At 60.0% G+C, this 23,256-nt stretch overlaps 1 protein-coding gene across 3 annotated transcripts; it reads left to right on the forward strand.

Moving 5' to 3' along the window:
• The first annotated feature begins 7,432 nt into the window (after positions 1-7,432).
• On the forward strand, positions 7,433-19,367 carry POFUT2 (protein O-fucosyltransferase 2). Of its 3 annotated transcripts, XM_027131362.1 has the most exons (10): positions 7,433-7,666; positions 8,944-9,194; positions 11,164-11,308; positions 11,898-12,008; positions 14,434-14,500; positions 16,219-16,344; positions 16,628-16,808; positions 16,957-17,082; positions 18,085-18,741; positions 18,777-19,367. In XM_027131362.1, exons 1-9 carry the CDS (start codon positions 7,536-7,538, stop codon positions 18,702-18,704), a joined length of 1,758 nt encoding a protein of 585 aa, XP_026987163.1. In that variant the 5' UTR covers positions 7,433-7,535; the 3' UTR covers positions 18,705-18,741; positions 18,777-19,367. The 3 variants fall into 3 exon arrangements, with proteins under 3 accessions (XP_026987163.1, XP_026987229.1, XP_026987305.1); XM_027131428.1 differs by lacking the exon at positions 18,777-19,367 and having other exon boundaries at positions 7,440-7,666; positions 16,957-17,080; positions 18,084-18,352; XM_027131504.1 differs by lacking the exons at positions 7,433-7,666; positions 8,944-9,194; positions 11,164-11,308; positions 11,898-12,008; positions 14,434-14,500 and adding an exon at positions 14,535-14,632.
• The last annotated feature ends 3,889 nt before the right edge of the window (positions 19,368-23,256 follow it).

Here is a 23,256-nt window from a genome sequence, read left to right on the forward strand (position 1 = left end):
CTAATATTTGATACAAATTCTATTTGATTGTGAAGTCGCCCCAGCACCCCGTGTCCCCTGGTCCTGTCTGGGGCTCTGGCTCTAAGCCCCTTTGGAGATATTGGCTCAGATGTGACTCTCTGGTCCAGAAGGTTCCCACAGACAAGAACTGTGATAAGAGCCTGGCCTGCTTTCTCCAGCTCTGGCTCTGCTCCAGCAGCTCCTGCCAGAAGCACGCTATCTTCCCCAAAGGAAACAGCTCAGGCCACGTGGTCTGCAGACCTGCCTCACCCCAGGCACTGACCACAGCTAACTGTGCGCTCACACTGCTATCTGTTTCATCTTCTGAGACCTTGTTTGTACCATGGTTTTGCAGGGTGTTAACATCACTCAGTTACCCAGATGCTGCCCAGATTTTGAACTGGTTTTGGTAGACATAACCTATTATATCCTTCTTAAAAGCACCATTCTCAGCACATTTCCATCAATTAACAAAATTCAGAGAAGGGAACTTTTCAAGTAATTTTAGACAGGTTATTATTAAGAACATCTGTGTCATCTTTTTAAAATGTTCAGTAACCTCACGTTGACAATTTTTTTCCTCTGTGCCATCAGACACATTCTCTGCTGGATGTATAAGCTAAACTCTGGAACAAAGTAACTTGGGTAAGTGCTGGAAACCAAAGCGGCTCGGTAATTACAGCAATTTTCCTTCCAAGTCCTGCTGGGCGGAACAGGCGTTAACGTGAGAGCACCCGCAGAGCCCACTGGCTGCAGTTCACAATCAACCACTGCCCCTGTTACCAAATCTCACTCAGGAGACCTCGGGGGGCCACACCTGGGACCCACAAACTATCCCCAGAATGAAGGGAGAAAGGAGAAAAGAGAATGGGGGATTTAAAAACTATGAAACTATCATGTTCCAGTTTGTAGTGATAAATTTTAAAATCTAGACTAAGTGAATAATTTTCTTGGAAAATATAAAGCACAAAATTGACTCAAGCAGAAATAGGAGATCTGGTCATTCCAATGGTGGGGGGGCACAGAAAAAAAAGTAGCCACAATTTTATCCTTAAAAAGGCACCAGGCACAGGCAGTTTTATGTGTTTCCAAAACCTTTAAGGTATAATCTCTCTGCAAAGGAGGGACAGAATTTAGGAATGTAAGCCCTGGAGACCAGCTGCCGAGTTCTAATACCATCTCCACCTCCTACCAGCAAGGTGACCTTGGGATGGCCTCTGGAACGCTCTGTGCCTCAGTTTCCCCATCTGTCAACTGGACGTGAAAATAGTGCCAAATTCATAGTGTTGACCTGAAGGTTATTAACTCATGTAAAATATATACAAATGCCCCTATTGCAGAGTAAGAGCTCTATACAGATGAATTGTTATGAAGAGTTAACGTTATTCCGAGGCACAGAAAAGCCCAAAGCATCACAGTTTATTCTATGTAGCCAGTCAAAACCCTGCAAAAACAATGGTGGGGATCACACACACACAGACACACACGTCAATAGGGACACAAGATTTATAAAGGGACGGAATTACTCTAAATAAAAGCATCGACAGAATCCAATACAGGAGCAAGTAAAGCTTATCTCAGGATTGCAAGGATGAGTCGACATTATAAAATCTGTTAGTTCAATTTGCTACATTAAGAGATGAAAAAGAAGAAAATCCTCCATCACCTCAAAAGAGAGTCAGTCCCCCCAAAAGCATTTGGTACCAGTTACCATTCTTTACTGAATTTCAAGCATACACAACTGCAAGATCTTCAGGAAGCCAAGAATGGGAGGAAAATTCCTCGACCTCTAACAAACACTGTGCTTAATACATTAGAACAGGGGTCAGAAAGCTTCTATAAAGGGTCAGATAGCAAACATTTTAGGTTTTGGGGGCCACATGGTCACTGTCCCAACTATGTGACATCACTGTTACAGCACAAAGCATTAGACAGTATGCAAATGAGTGCACGTGGCTCTGTGCCAATAAAACTTTATTTAGAAAGAGAAACTACCAACCGTGGGCTGGATGTGGCCTTTTGGCCATAGTTTACAGACCCATGCATTAGAGCCATTCACGTTACAGTCAGAAACAAAAGAAAGATACTGGATTTCATGTTAGAGTCCTAGTGAATATAATAATACCAGAATATATACGTGAAGTACAAACACTAGAAAGGCAGAGATACAAATATAATTATTTGCATAATGATATGACTATTTGTCTAGAAAATGCAAAACAATCAACTGGCAAACCATCAGAATCAAAAGTGGCCAATTTTAAGGTCAACCTACAAAAACAATAGCATTTATTAAAACGGCAGTATATAATTATAACCGTTCATGAGAAAAAGGGTCCTATTTGTAATAGCAACAAAACCCAGGAATAAACCAAGAAATGAGCAATTCTGACTTAAAAGAAAACTAGAAACGTTGCTGAAGTTCTAAACCAGTGGCCAGACAGACCCCTTCCTGAGCAGGGCTCCCTGTCACACCAATGTCAGTTTTCTAAATTGTGCCCCCACACTCAGCGTGATCCCAATAAAACTGCCAACAGGGTTGGTTTGAAACAGCTAATTCTAAACTTCACGTGGAAGAGAAAATGTGCAAGGTCCATTGAGACATATTTTTAAAACGACATGAGAAGGAACTTGCTGTAAAAACCATCGTAATTCACGCACTGTCATTGTGCAGAAATGGACACATTGGTCAGCATTGAAGGACCAGAGACTGAACCACGTTTGTGGGAAGTTAGCTCATGACGAAGGTAGCGGTTCACGTCGGTGAAGAAAGGATACCTTTTTCAGTGAATGACGATGTGACAATTGTCGGTGCGTCTGAAAAAAGAAAATGATAAACCCCAGCAGCACACAGGGCCCATGCCAAAGGCGCCCTTCCTCACAGCCCCCGGCAGCTTCTCTACTTCTCGCCCAAGCTTGGAACCTAAGGTGAGCCTGGACCTCCAGCACCTATAGAGACAAGGCTGAGCGGGGGTGGGGACACGACCTGATGGAGAAGGGAGGTTGATGGGGGGACACGGGGATGCGATGGCGGGTTACCACGACACCAGACAGTGACAGCCACTCCATCTGGGGTGAGGAGGGAACAGAGGGAAGGAATGGGGACCATAGTGGGGGTCACCTGGGGGGCCTGGGGGGGATTGTGTCTCAGCTGCAATGATTAGGCCAGGGGGTCTCGGGACAAAGGCCCCTCCACCCCCTGTCCAAGTTCTCAAGGGCTGGTCTAAAAGCCGCCTCCCAAAGTCCACCCTCTGAGTTTCTGGAACTCAGCTGGAAGAATATGCAATCCAGGCCAGACCCGGAGCCCAAGCCACACAGGGCAGGGGTCACGTGGAGCTGTCACCCCGTGCTCTGCGGTAGGGCCTCCTCGAAGATCTCCGCTCTGCCTCATTCCAAGGAGGAGCCCCAGACCACCCTCCTGGCTCTGCCTGTGCTTCCGTTGACACAATCATCTGAGAGAACCCCACCCTCCCAACGTAAATAAGCAGGCTGTTAGATAAAACAAATTACGCACTTTTTGACATTTGCCGGTGTTTTTATCCCAGAAAGGCTGTAGGACAAATTCTCACAGTCCCCTGTCCCCCACCACCTGGTAGCCCTCTGCTTGGGGGAGACACGTTTTCCCACCGCTGCAGCCCACCTCCCAGCTGGGCCGGAAGGGAGGCTCCCATGCAGACACAGATGTTTCCGGGGTCCTGCCCCCCAGCAGAAAACCCACTCCTGAGGCATGAACAGGGATCCAGAGCCAGAGCTGGGGACCCAGAACGTGACTAAATAACTTTCTGAGTCACCTGTGCTGGGGGTGACCAATTTCTGTTTCCATGAACTGACGTGGCGCAGCCTCTGTTTTGGGGGGACGTGACAGGCTGACTTTCACGCTGGGTCTAGCTTCCCCCGACTGCACCCCAGGAAGGAGAGGCCCTTCCATCCCACGGAAAGGCCAGGTGGGGAGCTCAGCTGGAAGAATATGCAGTCCAGGCCGGACCAAGAGCACGAGCCAAACAGGGCAGATGTCAGCTGATCTCAGGAAAAGATATTTCCTGATCAACCGGCCAATAACACCAGCTATTCCACAGCACCTGGTTCTTTCTAGCCCCCCGCCGGGGGCTTCTGAGGCTGCAGCATCCCTGCAGAGCGGCCAGCGGGACAGCACCTCGTCACGCTCTCACCGTGGACCCCTGGGAAGCCCCGGGGCACCCTTCCTGCACGTGCCGTGAGCCGCCACCCTGGAGGGCAGGTCCCTCTGTGGGCAGGCCACCCAGGGATGCTGGGCCCACGTGCTGACCACAGGAACCCACACACCCCCAGGAAACCCCCGGCAGCCTCACAACTTGGTCACCTGGGCACCTCGGCTGTCCCACTAGGGAGGTCCTGGCAGGCAACCCCCAGGTGTTCCTGTTAAGAAATGCTTCTGGCACGTGGCCTATGGCCACAGAGCCCAACCCAGAAGCTGCCTGCCCAGAACTGACTCCGACAGCAGTCAGCTGCCCTGTGCCCGTCCAGGGACAAACGCCAGGACTGTTTCCAGGAATCGTGATGAGCGAGGGGGGCAGGATTCCACACTAAGTCCCGAAGCTCGTAACACGTGGATCTGGTAACTCACTCTGTGCCCTGGAAAGCATCGGTGAGAAATGTGTGTATCGGGGTGTCTGCGACCCCAGGAGAGCTGCTCCTCGGGATCCCGGGACCCTCCACCAAGCCTCAGGCTTCTCAGGGGCGGGGCCCAAACACCCAGTGTCCTCCGCGGGAGGAGGCTGCCCGTGTCCTGCGTCCAGGTTCACGGCATTGCAACCTTGGCGTGTTCTCGTCACCAGCTGCCCATCCTGCTCCCGGCGCCCGGCCCTGCCTTGTTCCCACTGACCCTCGGCGCCCCTACCCCATGCAGGGCCAGGCAGCCCCGAGGCTGCCCTTCCCCTGTCACCTTCTGCTCCCACCCCTGGGCTGCCTCCAGGTGGGCTGGGGGTGTTTGTGAACGTGGTCAAACTGCGGACACGACTAGACAAAGCTGGGGGGGGGTGCAGGGCACTGGGCTCCCCCCAAAGCACCATCTGCTCCCTTCTCTGAAAAGGGACCTCCCCCCACCACGCCGTCTGCTCGGAGTAGGGTCCCCAGCTCTGGGCAGGGACTCGCCCTGGAATCTGGTTTCCAGAAGAATCTCTCCAACCCCCTTTGGAGATTCCTAGCTCGGAGTTGCTCTTGTGTCTTCCCCACCAGTGCCGGGACCCAGGGTGCCCAGGGCTGACCCTTCTGAGACCTGGGGAGACGAGGCCCTGGGGCCCAGCAGGGGTCGAAGCACCGGCTCGAACAGGTGTGGCCCCGGAACTCACAGGACACACTTGCCTGGACCCCACGCCAAGGGCCTTCCTTCTCCCACCTCAGGTGTGGATCCTGGCCTCCTCTTTGCGGTCCACTGACTGGGCCATGGGGCCTGGAGTAGCTCTTGGGTTCTCTGAGCAGGGAAGACTTGGGCCAGATGGACTCACCTGGCTCCCCTGCTGGGCCCAGCTCCAAACCGGCTCCTTCCTGTCTCTGGAGGCTCCTAGGAGGCTCAGGGCGGGGCCCTTCCTCTAACTGCCTCCACGCCCTCCGACGGCCTTGGGGAAGGACTCTCTTGCCCTCTTGTGGCCAAGACGCTGTAGGTGTTCAGGCTGCCGGTGGAAGGTGGACGCACCTGGGGATGGAGTGAGAGGAAGCACTTTCTCAGAGGTGCCGGGTTCGGAAACTTGACACCCAGTTAACAAACCTTAACCAATCGAAAGAGTATGGTGCAGGCGGAAGAAGGAACCTACTTTCAATTATTTGTATAAAGATCTTTTTTTTTCTCTTAAAGACTCATAAAACCTCTCCTGGGTCATTCCTGGTAAAGACCATAATCCAGGGATCAACCAGGAGATACAGGAGGAGAGAGGAGGGGAGAGAAGGAGAGGGGAGGGGAGGGGAGGGGAAGGGAGGGGGGCCCATGGAGAGGAGGCGCCCCTCCCTCAGATAACGAACTGGGCAGCGGATGCCTGGCACCGGGAGCCCCAAGGCGCCCCGCGGGGCTCTCCTGTCCCTAGGACTCTTTCACCAGGGGGTGTTTCCAGAAGAAACAATGGTGGCGGGGCCAAAGAGGGCCCCTAGACCTCTGCGAATAAACAGCGGGGCAGTCACCATGCTGGCCCCAGGGTCCTGCAGCAGGGCCAGGACCTGCACTGGAGGTCACAGGTCTTCCGGCAGCTCTGTCCCAGCTGGAGCTCCAGCTCCCAACGTCCAGTGGGAGGGGCGGGGGCCGCCCTGCTCTTGCGGCCCTTGCTGGGGAGCGTGATCTTTGGTTGCCGGGTGTTTTGTGACTCTCTCTCTAAAACCTGCTTTGGCTTCAGTTTGGGTCCAGAGCAACAGAAAAAGTGTATCCTTCATCCCTCTGCATTCAAATCTTTTCAAAAGAGCAAATATTTGCCCACAAAAATACCTGTTGCTCTTCCGACATGGCCCAAATGCCCAGCAGTGTGGGCAGTGCACTCCCGGGCAGCGATGGAGGAGAGGGGCCGGCTGCCTTTGGCCACTCGTGGCCCTGTGTGGCTGCAGCTCTGTGGGCACCCGGCGAGGAGGGCCGGGCAGGGAATTCCACCTTGCAGGCCTCTGTGCTCTCAGGGGTGAGGGAAAGGCCCTCCCTTTCCCGGGGGGTTGCATACAGGCCACCCATCCTGGAGAGAACATGTAGGTCTGTAAGGGGGTATCTTCAGTCTTGTCCAAGGATGGAACGTGGGTTTTGTTTGTGTCCCTGGAGAGGGGAACTCAGGGTGCTGGGGGGTTGCACACTGGAGGCTTCTGGACTTCCCAGAGCCCCCGTGGTGATCTTTCCCGGGCCAGGGGGCTGTAGGGGCCTTGGTCTGGTCTGGTCTGTGGCGAGCAAGCAGGAGTGGAAGCTGGTTTCGTCCTGCATACGGCCCCCCAGTGCCCCCATCAGAGAGTGAAGCCCTGACAGGCAAGGTGGCTGCACTGGCTGGAGTCGCTGGGATCCATCCGTCGGGCGGGCCTGCCGGATCTGCGGCTCAAGTAACCCACCTGGCCAGCCGTGCGGGCCTGGGTCAGTCCTCTGGCTTGCCCTTCCGCAGCCCGCACGCTGACCCTGTGCGCGCCCGCCGCGAGGGGAAGCAGCGGAGCCCAGGCGGAGGCCCGCGCGGCCCGCAGGTGAAGGTGTCTGCGCCCCACGCCGCGTGGCCCCGCCCTCGGCGCCAGCCCCGCCCCGGCCTGTACCCGGCGCGGCCCGCAGGAGGAGACGTCCGCGCAGCCCCGCCCCCGTCTCGGCCCCGCCCACATCCCGGCCTAATCCACCAGCCCATCAGTCCCGCCCCCGCCCCTCGGCCGGGCCCCGCCTCAGCCCCCAGCGGCTCCGCCCGTTCTGCCGCAGCAACGCCCCGACTCGGGATCTAGCAGGACTCATGCCCTAGGTGGGCCCCGTGGCGTTGCCTTGGTACAGACGACGCTCTCCACGAGGGCGGGCTGCACTTCCGGGGCGGGGCACGGCCAACGGAAGTACGTGACCGCCCGGGGCCATGGCGGCGCTCTGCGTCTTCTGCTTGCTCCTCGGGGCGGTATCCTGGCCGCCGACCTCGGCCTCCGGCGAGGAGTTCTGGCCAGGCCAGTCGGCAGCCGACATCTTGTCGGGGGCGGCGTCCCGCAGACGGTAAACGTTCTCGGCTGGGCCGGTGGGTAGGGACCCGGCGAACCGGGAGGCGGGGCTCGGAGGGCCGGGAGGCGGAGCGGTGGAGCCTCGCTGTCCCCTCGCCTCTCGGGACCCCTGGCCTGGGGCCGCGAGCCCCCCGGAAGGGCAGGCTGCAGGTCCGCGCAGGCCGGGGGCGCCTGTTACACGATGCGGGCCTTGCCTGGAGTTCGAGGAGCCCCCGAATCAGATGTTCGAATGGGGCGGTTCTTAAGAAAGCCCAGCTTTGTTTCCCTGCAGGAGAATATCCGTCCCATCCAGGTGTGGGTTGTTTCATAGATAAGTCTCGGGGTAAGAGACAAGCGTCGGTGCCGTTCAGCAGTTACTGAGGGCTTGACCGAAAGCAGACTGCTGGGTGCGGGGTGTCAAGATGGTAGATGGGCCTCTTCCTGGCAGGCTTGGGGGATTGGAGGCTCAAGCCGGGGAGCACAGCATGGCCTCGTTTGCAGTAACGGAGATGCAGAGAAGGGGGCGGTGGGGACACAGCAGAAGCTGAGGTCTCCTGCCTGGGGCTTGTGTAGAGAAGTCTTGCTCTACATAGGGCAGCCGTTCTCAGAGTGCGTCCAGGGATCCCTGACGTGCCAGGCCATTTTCGTAGAAAGGCCTTTTGCCCACACTCTCTCGAGGGTTTACTGTGCAGATTTACCAGGGACCACCTGGCCTGTGCTACCATAACACAGGGAATGAGAAGCAGACGGGAGAACCCAGCAATCACCAGACCAAAGAGAGATTTGCAGAAATTAAAAACAGTGCCGCTCTTGTCCTTCATGGTTTTTGTCTTGAAAAATACACTTATTTTTCATTTGGAAATACTAATGATAAAGGTGATACGTTTATTTTTGTTATTTTTAAGGGAATTCATAAATACTTTTCTAAAGTTCTTGCTTTAAATTCTAAATCAGGAGTCATCGGTAGATTTAACCCACATAAACAGTAGCCTTTGGGGTCCTCGGTCACCGTTAAGAGGTTTGAGAAGCCCTGGAGGGTGAGCGCTCAGATTCTGCCTGCGAGACTCCGCTGGTCTTAGCTGTGAATTATTGCTGGTGGTTAAACGGATGCTGAGATGTCTTCTGCTCTTACTTGCGGGCTCTTGAAGTGACTGGTCCCCTGGAAACGGGTGGGCCGCTGCCTCCACACTACAGACCAGAAGCTACTGACCGCGCTAGGCCGTGGACGTGGGGTGTTGGGTTTTCTGTGCGGAGCCCGGCCCTGAAGAAGCACTCTACTGCCCTCCCTGCCAGGTATCTTCTGTACGACGTCAACCCCCCGGAGGGCTTCAACCTCCGCAGGGACGTGTACATCCGGGTCGCCTCCCTCCTGAAGACTCTGCTGAAGACTGAGGAGTGGGTGCTGGTACTGCCCCCCTGGGGCCGCCTCTACCACTGGAAGAGCCCCGACATTCGCCAGGTCCGGATTCCCTGGTCCGACTTTTTCGATCTTCCAAGTCTCAGTAGGAACATCCCCGTCATGGAGTACGAACAGTTCATTGCAGGTGAGGCGGGCGGCGGTCCTGTAACTGGGGCCGCGTGGGAATTGGTCTGGGCGTGAACGTCAGGCCCGGCCGAGCCCTCGGCCAGCGGGGCCGTCTCCTCTTGGGCCTTTGCTCTGCCTAGGGGCCCTGCTTCCGTTTCCCCCACTACCGGCGATTTTGACCTTTCCATAGTTTTTCTAGGGAAATAGATCTGAAGCATGTGAGCCATGTGTCCCCTTGCCTCCGAAAACCCCGGCCTCCTGGTGAGCTGGAGCTGTGGTGGGGGGGGCAGGACCACAGGCCTCCCCCTGTGCAGGCCAGGCTGGTCTTACCTGAAGGAAAACACGCTGCGTGCGTGGCGCTGGCTGGGTGCTGGAGGAGACGTGACCACACATCCTGTCTCATGTGGTTCTGGACAACCTTCTCATTTTAATGTTTTTAAGAGGAAAGGGTTGAAGATTTCCTAGAATGAAGGTACTTAGAGCACACTGTTGCTTTATTCAGAAGACATAAACAGTCAGGAACACCTCTGCCCAGATCCCTGGAGCAGCCCGGGAGAGCGAGTCACAGTTCCCGAGTGGTGGTCTTTGCGCTTCTGCTGTGTGAGGGCCTGGCGGCCTGAGCGTCGCTGCTGCCCCCGAGGCCAGGCCCACACGTCCTCCTTGTCAGGTTCTGTTCTCACCACACCGCAGACCCTGTCCCTCGGGGACGTTCTCCGCGTGGGGCTCCGCTGTGGCTGCAGGGCCACCGGACGACCTGCTGCCGTCCGCACTCCTGCTGGGGAGGCAAACCCTGCGGCTGGGGAGCAACCTTCCTGACCCGACTCAGCCCGGGAAGCAGGCTCCGCCTTGTCTGCACGGGCCCTGGCGCCCAGACGACCGGCCCCTGACCTGCCAGCGCGGTGGCGCCTCGGCCACGAGGGGTGCTTAGTGACTGCAGATGGCTGTCATCCCTGCCGCTCTGCAGGCCATGTCCCTCGGGCCGGGCAGTGGGGTTGGGGACCGAGCCCCCGGGTGACAGTGTGGAGGTGACAGACCCGCCTTGACCAGCCCAGGTTTACCACTGCAGAGGGGACAGGCATGGGGCGTCACACCCGGAAGGCCTCCAGGCCGGCGTCTCAGCCCCGGTGTTGCATCCCCCGCCCCGCCGTAGGAGGCCCAGAGCCCGGGCCTCGTGCTCAAGCCAGAGAGTGTGGACGAGACACTGGCTCACTCGCCGTGGCTCTCTCGTCAGTGCGCTCTGTCGTTGCACCTGTGAGCACATCGTCACGTGTCGCCGAGTCGTGGCTGGGAGGCTCCAGGTATGGGAGGAGCAGTGGGTGAGACGGACACGGGCCGCGGCTCTCCGGGGCGTCCTGTTGGGGGCGGGGGCAGAGCATAAGTAAGTGGTGGGGACACGCAGCGCTCACGGCAGTGACCAGAGCCTCAGGACGAGAAAGCAGGAAGGGGTGCGGAGTGTTGGGCGGTGGCCGTGGACTGGGAAGGCATCCTTTTTGGGGAGATGCAGTTTGAGTGGACTCACAGATCAAGAACGAGCCCCGGAGGGGACGGTCCAGGCGGGTCAGTTATTCAGAGGTCCCAGGGAAGGAGCACACCCCCATGGGCTCCAGGCATCACGGGGGGGCAGCTGCAGGAGAGGAGAGGTGCAGAGCGAGGGCAGCCTGCAGCCGTCGTGGGGACTGGCCCCACCCACGGCGACGTGTGGGTGTGGCTGGAAAGAGAAGGGGGCCCAGGCAAGGCCGGATGCTGTAAGAGGTTGGGGCGCTGAGCGGCCCAGAGGAGATGCTGGCTGCTGGACACCCCCCCCAGGCAGCCCTCCCGTCCCCTGAGGGACCCCCATGTCCTGAGGTCACTTGTTCCATCATCTCTGCTTTTATGAGCTTCTTCCAGTCCTGTTTGGGAAGACGGTGGCGTTAAATACAGTGGTACTTCTCTGTATCGCCGCAGTGTGTGCTGTGGTCACCGTTACTGTCGGTCCTTGTCTCCTGCAGAGTCCGGTGGGCCCTTCATCGACCAGGTCTATGTCCTGCAAGGTTATGCAGAGGGCTGGAAGGAGGGGGCCTGGGAGGAGAAGATCGACAGCCGGCCCTGCATCGAGCCGCCCCTTTACTCGCAGGACAAGCACGAGTATTACAGGTACCGCCGCGTTCGGGGACTCAGGCTGGTTTAGAAATACCTGGCTGGGACACACTTACCTTTTCCCGTGTTGTTTAACGCACTTGAACGTGGTCGTGGCGGTGTTGTCACCCCAGACTGAGCTGCCGTCAGAAGAGCTGCCTGTGGAAGTGCTGCTGTGTCCTCCCCAGCCCCGCCCAAAGCGCCCCCCACACGGGGGACCAGAGTAATCCGGTTCTAGACCTGGAGCAGCTCCGGAGCTCCTGAGAGCACAGCTGCTTTAAGGACAGTTACTGTCAAAACTGGCCCTGGCCCGTAAGCGTTCGTTCCGCCGGGCTGCTTCCAGGCCGTCCCTGCTTTCCTGTCATCGTACTGTCCAGGTTCCTGAAGACAGCTTCCGTGGCCTCATCAGATCAGATGAAATTTGTGGTTTCTTTAAAGATTTCCACAAGGTCACTATCTATGATCACGACCAATAACTTGTGAAAACTTACTGGTGAACTAAGAGAACTAGCTGAGTTTATCCAGATCGGGCCGTGCGTCCCGACTTCACTTACTGCCCGCGGAAAGAGAGCCGCACTAACCGGGTGCCGTGGGTCTTGTTTTCCAGAGGATGGTTTTGGGGTTATGAAGAGACGCGGGGTTTAAACGTGTCCTGTCTGTCTGTTCAGGGGTCGGCTTCCATCATCGCCCCTGTGCTCCTGAGAAACACGTCCGCACGGTGAGTGTGTGGTCGCTGGGTGATGGCTGGTGCGAGGGCACGTGTGTGAGCGTGTCTGTGTGTGCCTGTGCTCCGTCCTGCCCGCTGGCCCGCGGGCGTCGTTGGAGGGTCAGACCTCAGCCGCCCCCCACCGCTGCCTCTCGAGCCGGGGGGCCAGCAGTTGGGCTCCAGGGGAGCCCCCAGGCGGGGCGGCCGTGGCTGTTCTCCTCCCGGTGCTGCTTGGAGCGGCTGTGCTTCTGAGCCTCACGACGGGGGTCTCTGGTCCCACCCCTGGTGGGCGGTGGGGTCGGATTTACACCCGGATCCTGCCCTGGGGTCCTGTCGAGGTGGTGGGGCGAGCCAGGGCCTGCTGGACGCAGCAGGGCGTGAGGATGGGCATAGGGGCAGGGGGCGGGCAGTAAGAGAGGAGCGGGGATGAGGGCCGTGGGGTCGTGAGGCTGCAGCAGGGGGAGGGCCGGGACAAGAGCGGGACCAGCGGGGCCGGGAGGGTTTTGAAGTGACCACTGAGTGACCGGGGCTGGGGCGGCAGCCCGGAGCTGGCCTTGGAAGTTCCACATGGGCGAGGAGTGCTTCCCCTCGGGGCCACCCCTGAAATCAAGCTCTCTCGCCGGCCTCCTCGAAGCCTGAGCTGTGAGTGGTCAGAGGACCAGCTCAGGCCTCTCCTGGACACCGCCCTGGAGGCTGCTCCTGGCCTCGCGTGTTGGGAGTGTGTCTGCATGGCCGGTTCCGCCTGGAAGCAGAAAACCAGCCGCACAGGCCCCGCCCGCCCGCCCTGCCACCAGAGGGTCAGCAGGGAGGGCTGGGGTTCCGGGCGAGTGGCAGGGTCTGGTGCACCAGGCGAGCTCCTCAGGAGGGGCTCGTGCTTGGTTTCTAGGCAGGTGTCCTAGGAGTTCCCTGCAGGTGTGAGTTGCTGGGGACTTGGGGACCCTGCGAGGGCCCCTCCTGTTAGCCACCTTCAGTGTCCCTGAGCCTGCGCACGCACAGGGCAGGCCTCCTGTGCTCTCCGGGGTCCGGGAGGGTGCAGACTGTCCCAGCACGGCCCCAGTGTGCCAGAACGCCAGGCCGGCTCCCCCCGGGCCTGTGTCAACAAAACGCAGGCAGGTCCACGGAGGCAGCAGCTGCCTTCTCTGCTCGGGGGGTCCGAGCTCCTCATAAGAGATGAGGCTGCTGAGGGTACTGCCTGCTGGGGCCCCGCGTAACTCATCTCACAGCTGTTCGCATTTCAAAAGCAGATCTGGCCGAAGCTTTGGGCTGTGGGACCGTTTCTGCTGAGTCCCATTTGTGGGTAAGGGGAGCTGAGCCCAGGACAGACTTGTGCCCGGAGGCCCCACTGTTTAAGAAAGACGCAGGGGGCTTGACAGCGGGGAGATGGCGGTGCTGAGACCCACGAGGCTGGACGGGGGTGGGGGGAACCCCACCATGCAGAAAACTCAAGATGTGAACAGCACTAACCAGAGAGAGAAGGTTGATACATTCAGTTACGTTACAATTAATAAGTCTTGTCCATCGATAGAAAGCGTTAACAGAATGGAAAGACAAACCAGAGAGGGAGGTGCTTGTAGCCTGTCAGTCACGTCAGTCAGTACAGGGCTGGGTCAGATACAGGCAGAGCTGCTAAGTAAAGATTAGTGAGTAAAGGGCAGGCGGCCTGGTAGCAAATTCAGCAGAAGACGCTGTCAGGTGTACCGCCGAGGAACACGCTGCTCTTAGACCCCAGGGGAGACGCAGGCCGCCGCCTCCCAGACGTGGCCTGTTTCTGGAGGGTCCTTTCCACGTGTGCTGATTCTTAGGTTGATTAGCTCAGGCAGACCATCCTTCCTGCCCCTCACTTTGTGAGGAGGGAGTTGAGCCTTCCTTTAGGAAGGGGCTGGCTTTGGCTGGAGAAATACAAACATGATAAGGAGTCTGTTTCATTAAGGTGATTTTTAAAAATAAGAGTAAATACTGAGTTTTGTTCCTTTGGGGTAGCCACCGTTATATGGCTTTGCCCTTTATCCAGTAACATGATGAGTTAAGCCATAGATGTTCTAATACTGAACGTTTTTGCATCCCTGGTGTGAACTCCATTTGTCACGTGTGTCATCCTTTTAATGTATTGCTGGGTTCTGTTTGCTAATTTCATGTTTTGTTTACTTGTGGGGTTTTTTGCGTTGAGAGTCAGTCGAGCTTGGTAGCTCAGCCAGTTCAGCGGCTGGGACAGGAGAGCGTCCGTCGATGTTTACAGCCACTTAGGAATCGACAGCTTCTGCAGGCAGCTGCCTGTGAGAGGCTCAGCAGAGATTTGCCCAGACGCACCCAGGCGACCCAGCAAGGTTTCAGCCTCTCGGAGTTCGTCCCTGATTGTTCCCTGGCCCAGGGCCTCCCACATGACAGTGCTCTCTGGAGCGTGTGAACATAAAGACCTTCTTTTCTTGTTTAAAAATAGGTCCGTGATGTTAGACCGAGCCGAAAACCTCCTTCACGACCACTATGGAGGGAAGGAGTACTGGGACGTGAGTGTCGCATGGCAAGCACCTCTGTACATGTGTTTAGTCTTGGAAAGCCCAAGACCCTCAGCAGCTCTTGTTTTCCACCTTGCTGACTAGCCTGTGAGGCTCTTAGCAGGCGTGGGGGAGAGTCCGCCGGTGAGCGTTGCCCCCTGCCCAAGGAGTGCTCCAGGGAGCGGGCTGGGGCGTCCCGGGCCCCTCCTGCACCGCATCGGCTGTCCTTTCCTGCTGACGCGTTCAGAACCTGGAATTAGAGCTCTGGCCGTGTGTCCTCAGCGTTGAAAGGTGGGGCGTTCTGTGCCCCGAGTCCTTAATAGCGGAGTCGGGCTCTGCCCTGAGGGGGAAGCGCTGGCTCTGGGTGCACAGACAGTGACAGGGAGGCAGGTGGGCGAGAGGCTTCTCCCGTCCTCCTGGGGGTGGGGACGGCTTAATCGTCAGGCGTCTGGTTTGGAAAAGAGGCGCAGTTCTGCCGACGGGGGCCCGGTGCAGCAGTTTGGCAAAAGCGCCAGACGTTCCCTGAGAAGAGCCTTTGGCTGCAAGGTGGGGACCCAGGTGAAGTCGGCCTGGCCTGTCGGGGGCTCTGCCGGCGAAGGAGCCTCCAGGGGCATCAGGGTGGGTGGGCTGCAGGGGACACGGGGCCTGCTCCCCCGGGTCCTGGGACCTGTGCAGAAACTGGTCTTAGAAGGGCCATTTGTGCGTTGTTGGAGCGAGGGAGAAGCGTTTAGGCAGATTACAGCTTTCTTAAGTTAAAAATGAGCACTGAGCTCCCTCGAGGCAGATACTTTGCAGCCTGGTTTCTCCCCCTCCCCGTGGGGATCTGTGCCCATCTCACCTGGGGCTCCCGGTGGATGTGTCCCTTCTCCCGAGGCCCCTGTGTGGGAGCCGGTTTCCCTGGATCTCTGCACCTTGGCTCTGCGACGGTGTGGACGGAGCCCCGTGGCCATGCCCCCACCCCATTTCCACATGGTGGGCGTGGTGTTTTCTGCCGCAGGGGCTCCCAAGTCTGTTGATTGAGGTGCAGGTTTATTATTTATAGCAGCTAATATTTGAGAAAGAAAAACGTGGTATTTGCTGTCAGGAAAATGCAGTTGGTGTTCTGTTATCTCTGCACCTACTTCACGATGAAGGGCAGCCCCGCATGTGATGAGGTCCGTCCCTGGACCGCGTCCTGTCCTGTCCCTGCAGGGCGTTGGTCAGTAATCAGTCCCCAGATGGACCCAGTCAGGCCCCCCAAGTCCCGCCCAGTCGTCACCAGCCTCAGCCTGTCTGGTCCTTGCTCCACCTGGGGAAATGGGTGTCATGCCCCCTCTGCAGCCCCTGACCCCCAGCTCTCAGGGTCTGCCCTGTCTGGGGGTCATGGATGCCTCCTGTGGGCGGGCTGGGCAGGCAGAGGCCCCCAGGTGGGACCCTGCTCCCTGGACTCGCGACCTGGGTGCCTCCTGGGCGGGTTGTTGCAGAAGCGCGGAAGTGTCAAAACGTGGACACGGTGGTTCTGTGCCTCATGACAGCACTGTGGTCCCCACCAGCCCTGAAGGGTGGTGACCCCCCTCGGCACCTGCGGGGGGGGAGGGGTGATGGGCGGGGACCCCGGTGCGGGGGGGAGGGGTGACAGGTGGGGACTCTGGGTGGGTGGGGAGGGGTGACGGGCGGGGACCCCGGGGCAGGGGGGAGGGGTGACGGGTGGGGACCCCGGGGCAGGGGCTCACGGTCTGTTGCACCTGCAGACCCGGCGCAGCATGGTGTTCGCCAAGCACCTGCGGGCCGTTGGGGACGAGTTCCGGAGCAGGTACCTGAATTCCACGGACGCGGCCGACAGGATCCCCTTCGAGGAGGACTGGACCAAGATGAAGGTGGACCCCACCTCTGTAATCCTTGGCGGGGGGATGCATTTTGTCTCTAGATGCCTCACAGCTAATCCCCTCCTTCAGGAAAGGGCAGAACGGGAACACCCTTGTCTGTCGCAGGGCTGCCGGGCCGCACTGCCCCAGGTGCCAGAGATGCCGCTCGTCAGCAGGGAGCCCCCGTCCTGGTGCAGACGTAGGGACGTTGGCCAGTAATCGGTCCCTAGATGGACCGATCAGGCCCCCCGCGTCCCGCCGATCGGCACCAGCCTGTCTGGTCCTCCTCCACCAGGTCCAGCTGGGCTCTTCGCTGGGGGGCCCATACCTGGGCGTCCACCTGAGGAGGAAGGACTTCACCTGGGGGCACAGGGAGGACGTGCCCAGCCTGGAGGGGGCCGCGAGGAGGATCCGCAGCCTCATGAAGACCCACCAGCTGGACAGGGTGTTCGTGGCCACGGACGCCGCCAGGAAGGGTACATGGCTCCAGCCGCCTGCCCCTCCCACAGCTAATGGGAGGGGGTCGCGCTCCTGTCCTCGCCCCTCCCCCCACGGCCCTGCAGTGTGAGTGCGTGCACGCGCATGTCTCCTGCGGCCCCGTCACCTCCCGTGATGCACCTGCAGAGCTGGATGGGCTCCGGAGGCTGCTGCCCGAGATGGTGCGGTTCGAACCCACGTGGGAGGAGCTGGAGCTCTACAAGGACGGGGGTGTCGCCATCGTGGACCAGTGGGTCTGCGCACACGCCCGGTGAGCAGCCTAGCGCGTGTCCGAGGCTGAGTCCTCACGTGCAGACCACCAGTTCGGCCCTCCTTGCCTCACCCGGGGCCTCTCCTCTGCCGCGTCTTGTCTCGGGGGCAGGGCCGTCCCCGCTCCGCCCGCCCCTGAGTCCTGGTCCCCAGGTACCTCTCGGGCACCCGCGGGGCGCCCTGCCCAGTGTCCCGTCCTTGTCATGGGAGGCAAGCTGTCCACAGGGACCTGGGCCCGGGCCTCGGGGCTTCCTCGGGTTCATCTGCCCCCCGGCGCTGGGAGAGCAAGGCTGGGGTGAGTCGGGCACTTGGAGGAAAGTGGACAATCAGAGCAGAGTAGGTGATTTTCCCTCTCCTTCCAGAATCCTCAGACGTGCTGGGTGCAGGGGCGTGTGTGGTTTACCAGGTAGAGGTGTGCCCTGTCCCGTTCCAGGGGACACCTCCTCCAGGCTGAGCAGAGGGCTGAGGGCGGACTCAGCCCCACCAGGGCTGCAGGGAGCAGCCCCAGCCCTGCCCTGTGCTCTGGGCCCTGCCCCTCGGCCCCGAGGTTCTGCTGGTGGGGGGCGGGGGTATGGGGTTCGGGGCTTCGCTCTTCCCCGCCCGCCTTGGGCTCAGGCCTGGCGGTGACGGGAAGCAGACCTCCAGCACGTGTGTTCCGAGATGCCGTCCCTGGAGGGGAGTTTCCTCCTCCTCCGGCTGCGGCTCCGCCCTCAGCGGGAAGGCCTGCACGGCAGGTTAAGCTTGGCCCTGAGCCCCTGCCCCGAGCAGCTGAGGTCTAGCAGTGGCCCGAGCCTGCCCCCGGTGCGGGAACTGTCACCCGAGCCCCTGCGGCGGCCGCAGCCTGGCCCCTGGGCTCCTGCAGCCCAGGCCGCTTGGTGGCGGTGGGCCACGGGGAGCCCCGGCCGAGGAGCCTGGGCTGGGGGGCCGGGGGGCGCCTGGGGTCGCGGGTGGGCGTGGCTGGCGGGTTTGCTCCGCAGCCCCGGTGACCTCACGTGTCTCAGCAGGTTTTTTATCGGCACCTCGGTCTCCACGTTCTCTTTTCGAATTCACGAGGAGAGAGAGATCCTGGGGTTGGACCCCAAAACGACATACAACCGGTTCTGTGGGGACGAGGAGAAGGCGTGCGAGCAGCCCACGCACTGGAGAATTGCGTACTGAGCCGGCCCACGGGCGCCCCACACGCGGGCTCGCAGCAGCCGCCCTCAGGACAGCAGCAGCTGGCTGGGCAGCAGGCTGTCCCCTCTCCGGTCTCAGGCCTGGGAGCCCTGCGGAGCCACGCTGCGTCTGTCCTGCCTTCCCCAGGCCCACCTGTCTGCCGTGACCCAGCGCCGCCGCTTCCCCGGGATGTGGGCTGTTGGCTCCAGATCCGGAACCGTGTGTCCGCGGCCAGCGAGGCCCCCGTGATGCCTCGGAGGTGCCGGCTTGTCCTTGTTGACCTTGGTCTGGAAGGTCTCCCACAGCGTCGGGCAGGCCTGGCCCCTGGGCTGCTCGTGTCCCGGGCGGCGGACACAGTGTTGCCGCTCCCTGTGCCACAGAGCAGGGCCCTTGGTTCTGCCCTTCTCCCCACGTGGGACCCCGTGCCAGCTGGACGGCGGGCGAACCACCACATCACAGGGCTGGTCTGAGGCCTTTGGGGGCCTGTGATGCCCTCGCCCCGTCCGCCCCCACTGCCTGGGTCAGAGCATCGGCCCCGTCCGCCCCCACTGCCTGGGTCAGAGCATCGGAACGTTCCTTGGCGAGTCCCGGTGCTTTGTGTGCTCATGGGGACGGGGGGCCCCCGCTGGTGGTCTGCAGGGTCCGTCCAGCTGTCCAGGCTGTCTGGTCTGTGACGGCCACAGCAGTACGAGGGGTGGCCAGATGCTCGTCCTCGGAGCCCCTGTGGTCCCCGCGCGAGGGCAGGGGTGCAGCTGAGAGGAGTGGGGCCACTCCAGCCTCGGAAGGCACCTTGGGGACCAGCTGCTGCGGGGCAGAGGCCGGTCTGCAGAGCCCTGTGTTGGGACTTCACGGCCGCCACGAGGGAGCTGCTGTGAGGGCACTGCTGGGGCCCCACCCCGTCCCCTCCAACTAGGCGCCCAACTTCCCACGACACCTGGGGTGACTGGCGACCCTGCAGAACCCATGAGTCTGGGCTGCAGCCGCCCCGTGTCTCCTTCCTGAGCTCTAGAGAGGCCCTGATCATACGGCGGGGTCCTGCGGTGTCACCGCCGTGCCGGGTGAAACCGCGAGATATTTATTCTTTGTCTGTTTGTACATCAAGTATTAATAAAATACGTTTTCTAGAAACGGTGCTTTTTCCCACCTTGCGTTCTCTTTCGGCCGAGCGCTGGTCCAAGCATCTGGGCTCGGCCGTTACCTTCCTCTTTAAGAAAAGCTGCGTTGTCGTCGCCTGTGTGTACGGGTGTGAGCATCGGGTGTGAGCATCGTGGAGGCACCGGCCGGCCACCGCCTGCCCCGCCGGCTCTTCGTTCCTTGCACGTTGGCCGCCAGGCTTGGTTGGAAAGAGCCCGCGGTTCTGCAGGTGTGAGAACTGCTGTCTAGGGCCGAGGGGGCAGCAGTAGAGCCTCCCGGGGGCTGCATCCTGCTGGGAAAGACCAGCCAGCGAAACCCCACCCTAGAGGGCAGGGCGCGCGGCGGGAAGGCAGGGAGCTCCGGGAGCGGGTGCGGGCCATGCCGCGGAGGGGGCAGGGGTGAGCCTCAAGGGGCAGTGAGGGTAGGGCCGCTGGGGGTCTGCGGAGAAGCGGGGGACAGCCTGGAAGCTGGGCTCCAGGTGACGCTGTCAGGGCCGCCGGACGCGGGGAGGTGGTCGGGAGGCGGCGTCTCCGCTGCTGGAAGGACGTGGCCCGGGGCCTGTGGTCTTGGCCGTGTGAAAGGGCTGAGGGGGAGGGGCCGCAGGTGGGGACCGTGATGGCGGGCAGGGCCGGAGGAGGAGGAGGCATCCGGGCATCGGCGGGCATCGCACCCCTGTCCTGACGGGGAGTCACGGGAGGAGCCGCGGCCTCGTGGGCCTCCCTGGCCCCAGGCCTCCCCGCGCTCTCGGCTCTGCCGCGTCTGACGGGGCGCCGGGGCAGGCCGCAGGAGGGCCAGCGTCAGAGCCTGTCTGGAGCGTGTCGTGCCATCGTTGGAATTTCAGAAACACATCGAGGGTGAAGGAAGGTGAGCCGGGGGGTGTGGGGTGGGGTCTCTGTCCGCCTCAGTGGGGGCACGTGTGGTAAGTGTCCCCCGAGGGCTCCGGAGGCAACCCCCAGGAACAGCAGCCGTCCTCTGCAGGCCGGGGGGCCCGGACGCGGGACCACCTCCCTACATCTGGGGCCGCCCCAACCCTGCACCCTGATTTAGTGCCCGACTCTGAGGTCACAGGGTCAGCGTTGCACCGGGGCTTATACATAAACCGCCTGGTCACAGAGGGCGTCCCTGTGTCACTGGGCTGGACAGTCCTGCTAGATCAGGGCATCAGGTCCTGCAGACAGCGGGGGAGCCTTGCCATTGCGGCTCCCTGGGGACCCCAGCTGTGCGGGGCCGGTTACCCTGCACCACGGGCCAGGCTCCGGGCTCCGAGGGCAATCACTGCGAGGTGGCACCTTTGTCCCCATCCCTGGCCCTGGGCGAGGAGTGTGTCGTGGGAGATTGTTTTCTTATGATGATCAGTCTGCTGCTTTCAAAGCCCAGGGGCCTCCAGAGACCCCATTTCAGCAGATAACCCTCCTGTGAGCTGAAGGAGAACGGAAATCATCCCTCTGTGAAACGATGACTCTTCAAATTGTCTTTTGCTTCCTGTGGGCAGCAGGCTCTCGTCGGGTGGGTTTGTTGTAAGTCCAGCTGTCAGGGGGTCAGGGCGGTGGTTCTCCGCTCGCAGGACAGCCTGGACAGGGACGGGAACATGGATGGGGAAAGGCAAACCTGGCTGACCTCGAGCCAGAAGGCCCACGCAGGCCCTGCGTCTCGGCCGGGCCCTCCCAGGACGGAGGGTGGTGGCGTGGACACGGACCTTCCAGCACGAGGCCCTTCACCCGTCCAGGTGGGGGCGCCATCACGATGCAGTCTAGGTTAGGAAAGCGGTCACAGAACATTGCCAGCTTCACCTGGGGACTGATTCTCTGGGTGGTGCTGGTGCTGTCATCCTGCTTTTCTACTTCACAGAGGGGTCACTGATGTAAGACCACCCACGTGATCCCGAGGTGCCCTCTGGGCCGCAGGCGGACCCCTCATTCACCCCGTGGGCACTGAGTACCCCCCAACCCCCCGCCCCAGGGCTGGGTGTCCTGATGGAGTCGGGAGAGTGGGCGCTGGGGAGGCCTCTGCTCGAGGGCGGACCAGGGCCTTAGGTGATGGTCAGGGAGCGCGTCCAGCGCACAGGGCCAGCCGGTGCCTGGCCTGGCGGGAGAGCCTTGGAGGAGGGCGGCAGTGCTAGGCCTGGAGTTTGGAGGGGCACCCGCCTAGCTTGTTGGAGAAGCAGGGGCAGGTCCCAGCCCGCTCCCAAGGTCTCGGAGCCCCGAGGCCATCAGCAAAGATTCCTGCTGTGGAGTGGGCTCGGGCGGCTGTGTGTGGGTGGGGGCAGGAAGGACCCCCCGCACGGGTCGGGCCAGGCTGGGTGCCCCAAGACAGACCTTTGCAGGTGGAGGGCGAGGGAGACCCAGATGCCAGAGGTGCCTGGTCAGAACGTGGGGAGGAGCAGCTGGGAGATAACCAGGGCTGACGGCCGCCCTGCGCTGCTCCAGCCCACGGCCGCCTCTCCTGGCGGGACTTGCGGGCTGTCACACGGTGGGGAGGGGCCTCAGCAAAACCCCTCCCAGCTCTCCTCTGGACCCCTCAGGCCTGTTCCAGCTGACATCTGACAAACCCACTCATAACTCATCGTTAACCTTTTATAAACAAAGGGGAAGTGTCGAACCCGGATGTTTGAACTTTCAGGGGTTCGTCTCCTCATCTGCAGAGAAGGTCAGGGAGGCAGGCGCGTGGGCAGGAGACAGCGGCTGACGCTCTAAAATTGTTCCCCTGACCTCGAAGGCAGGCGGCAGCTCAACCAAGCAGCAAGGCCCGGCCCGAGACAAATATTCACGTCCCTCCCCGCCTGCCTGTCATCTCTGTGACTAAGCCAGGTCCTTGTTCAGTGAGGCGATGACACAGCCAATGAACTCTTGCAACACCATCACCAGTGCTCAGAGAAACCCAGGACAGTCACTTGGTCCTTCCCAACCAAGCAAGGAAGGTAGGGGACTGGAAAATTCAAAGATGTTATTTAAAGACTGACTTCCAGAGCAGATTGGCTCAAGATGGTGGAGTAGAAGGACGTGCACTCACTCCCTCTTGCGAGAGCGCCAGAATCACAACTGCTGAACAATCACCCTCAGGAAGACCCTGGAACTCACCAAAAAAGAGACCCCACCTCCAAAGACCAAGGAGAAGCCACAATGAGATGGTAGGAGGGGCGCAATCACAGTAAAATCAAATCCCATAACTGCTGGGTGGTGACTCACAGACTGGAGAACACATACCACAGAAGTCCACCCACTGGAGTGAAGGTTCTGAGCCCCACGTCAGGCTTCCCAAGCTGGGGGTCCGGCAATGAGAGGAAGAATTCCCAGAGAATCAGACGTTGAAGGCTAGCGGGAGTTGATTGCAGGACTTTGACAGGACTGGGGGAAACAGAGACTCCACTCTTCGAGGGCACACACAAAGTAGTGTGCGCATCAGGACCCAGGGGGAAGGAGCAGTGACCCCATGGGAGACTGAACCAGACCTACCTGCTAGTGTTGGAGGGTCTCCTGCAGAGGCGGGGGGTGGCTGTGTCTCGCCATGAGGACAAGGACACTGGCAGCAGAAGTTCTGGGAAGCACTCCTTGGCGTGAGCCCTCCCAGAGTCCATTAGCCCCACCAAAGAACCCGGGTAGGCTCCGGTGTTGGGTCACCTCAGGCCAAACAACCAACAGGGAGGGAACCCAGTCCCACCCATCAGCAGACAAGCGGATTAAAGTTTTACTGAGCTCTGCCCACCAGAGCTACACCCAGCTCTATCCACCACCAGTCCCTCCCATCAGGAAGCTTGCACAAGCCTCTTAGATAGCCTCATCCACCAGACGGCAGACAGCAGAAGCAAGAAGAACTACAATCCTGCAGCCTGTGGAACTAAAACCACGTTCACAGGAAGATAGATGAGATGAAAAGGCAGAGGGCTATGTA

The sequence above is a fragment of the Aethalodelphis obliquidens genome, unplaced genomic scaffold (genome assembly GCF_003676395.1).
Source record: "Aethalodelphis obliquidens isolate GAN/ISIS:26980383/991018 unplaced genomic scaffold, ASM367639v1 scaffold1, whole genome shotgun sequence".
NCBI lineage: Eukaryota > Metazoa > Chordata > Mammalia > Artiodactyla > Delphinidae > Aethalodelphis > Aethalodelphis obliquidens.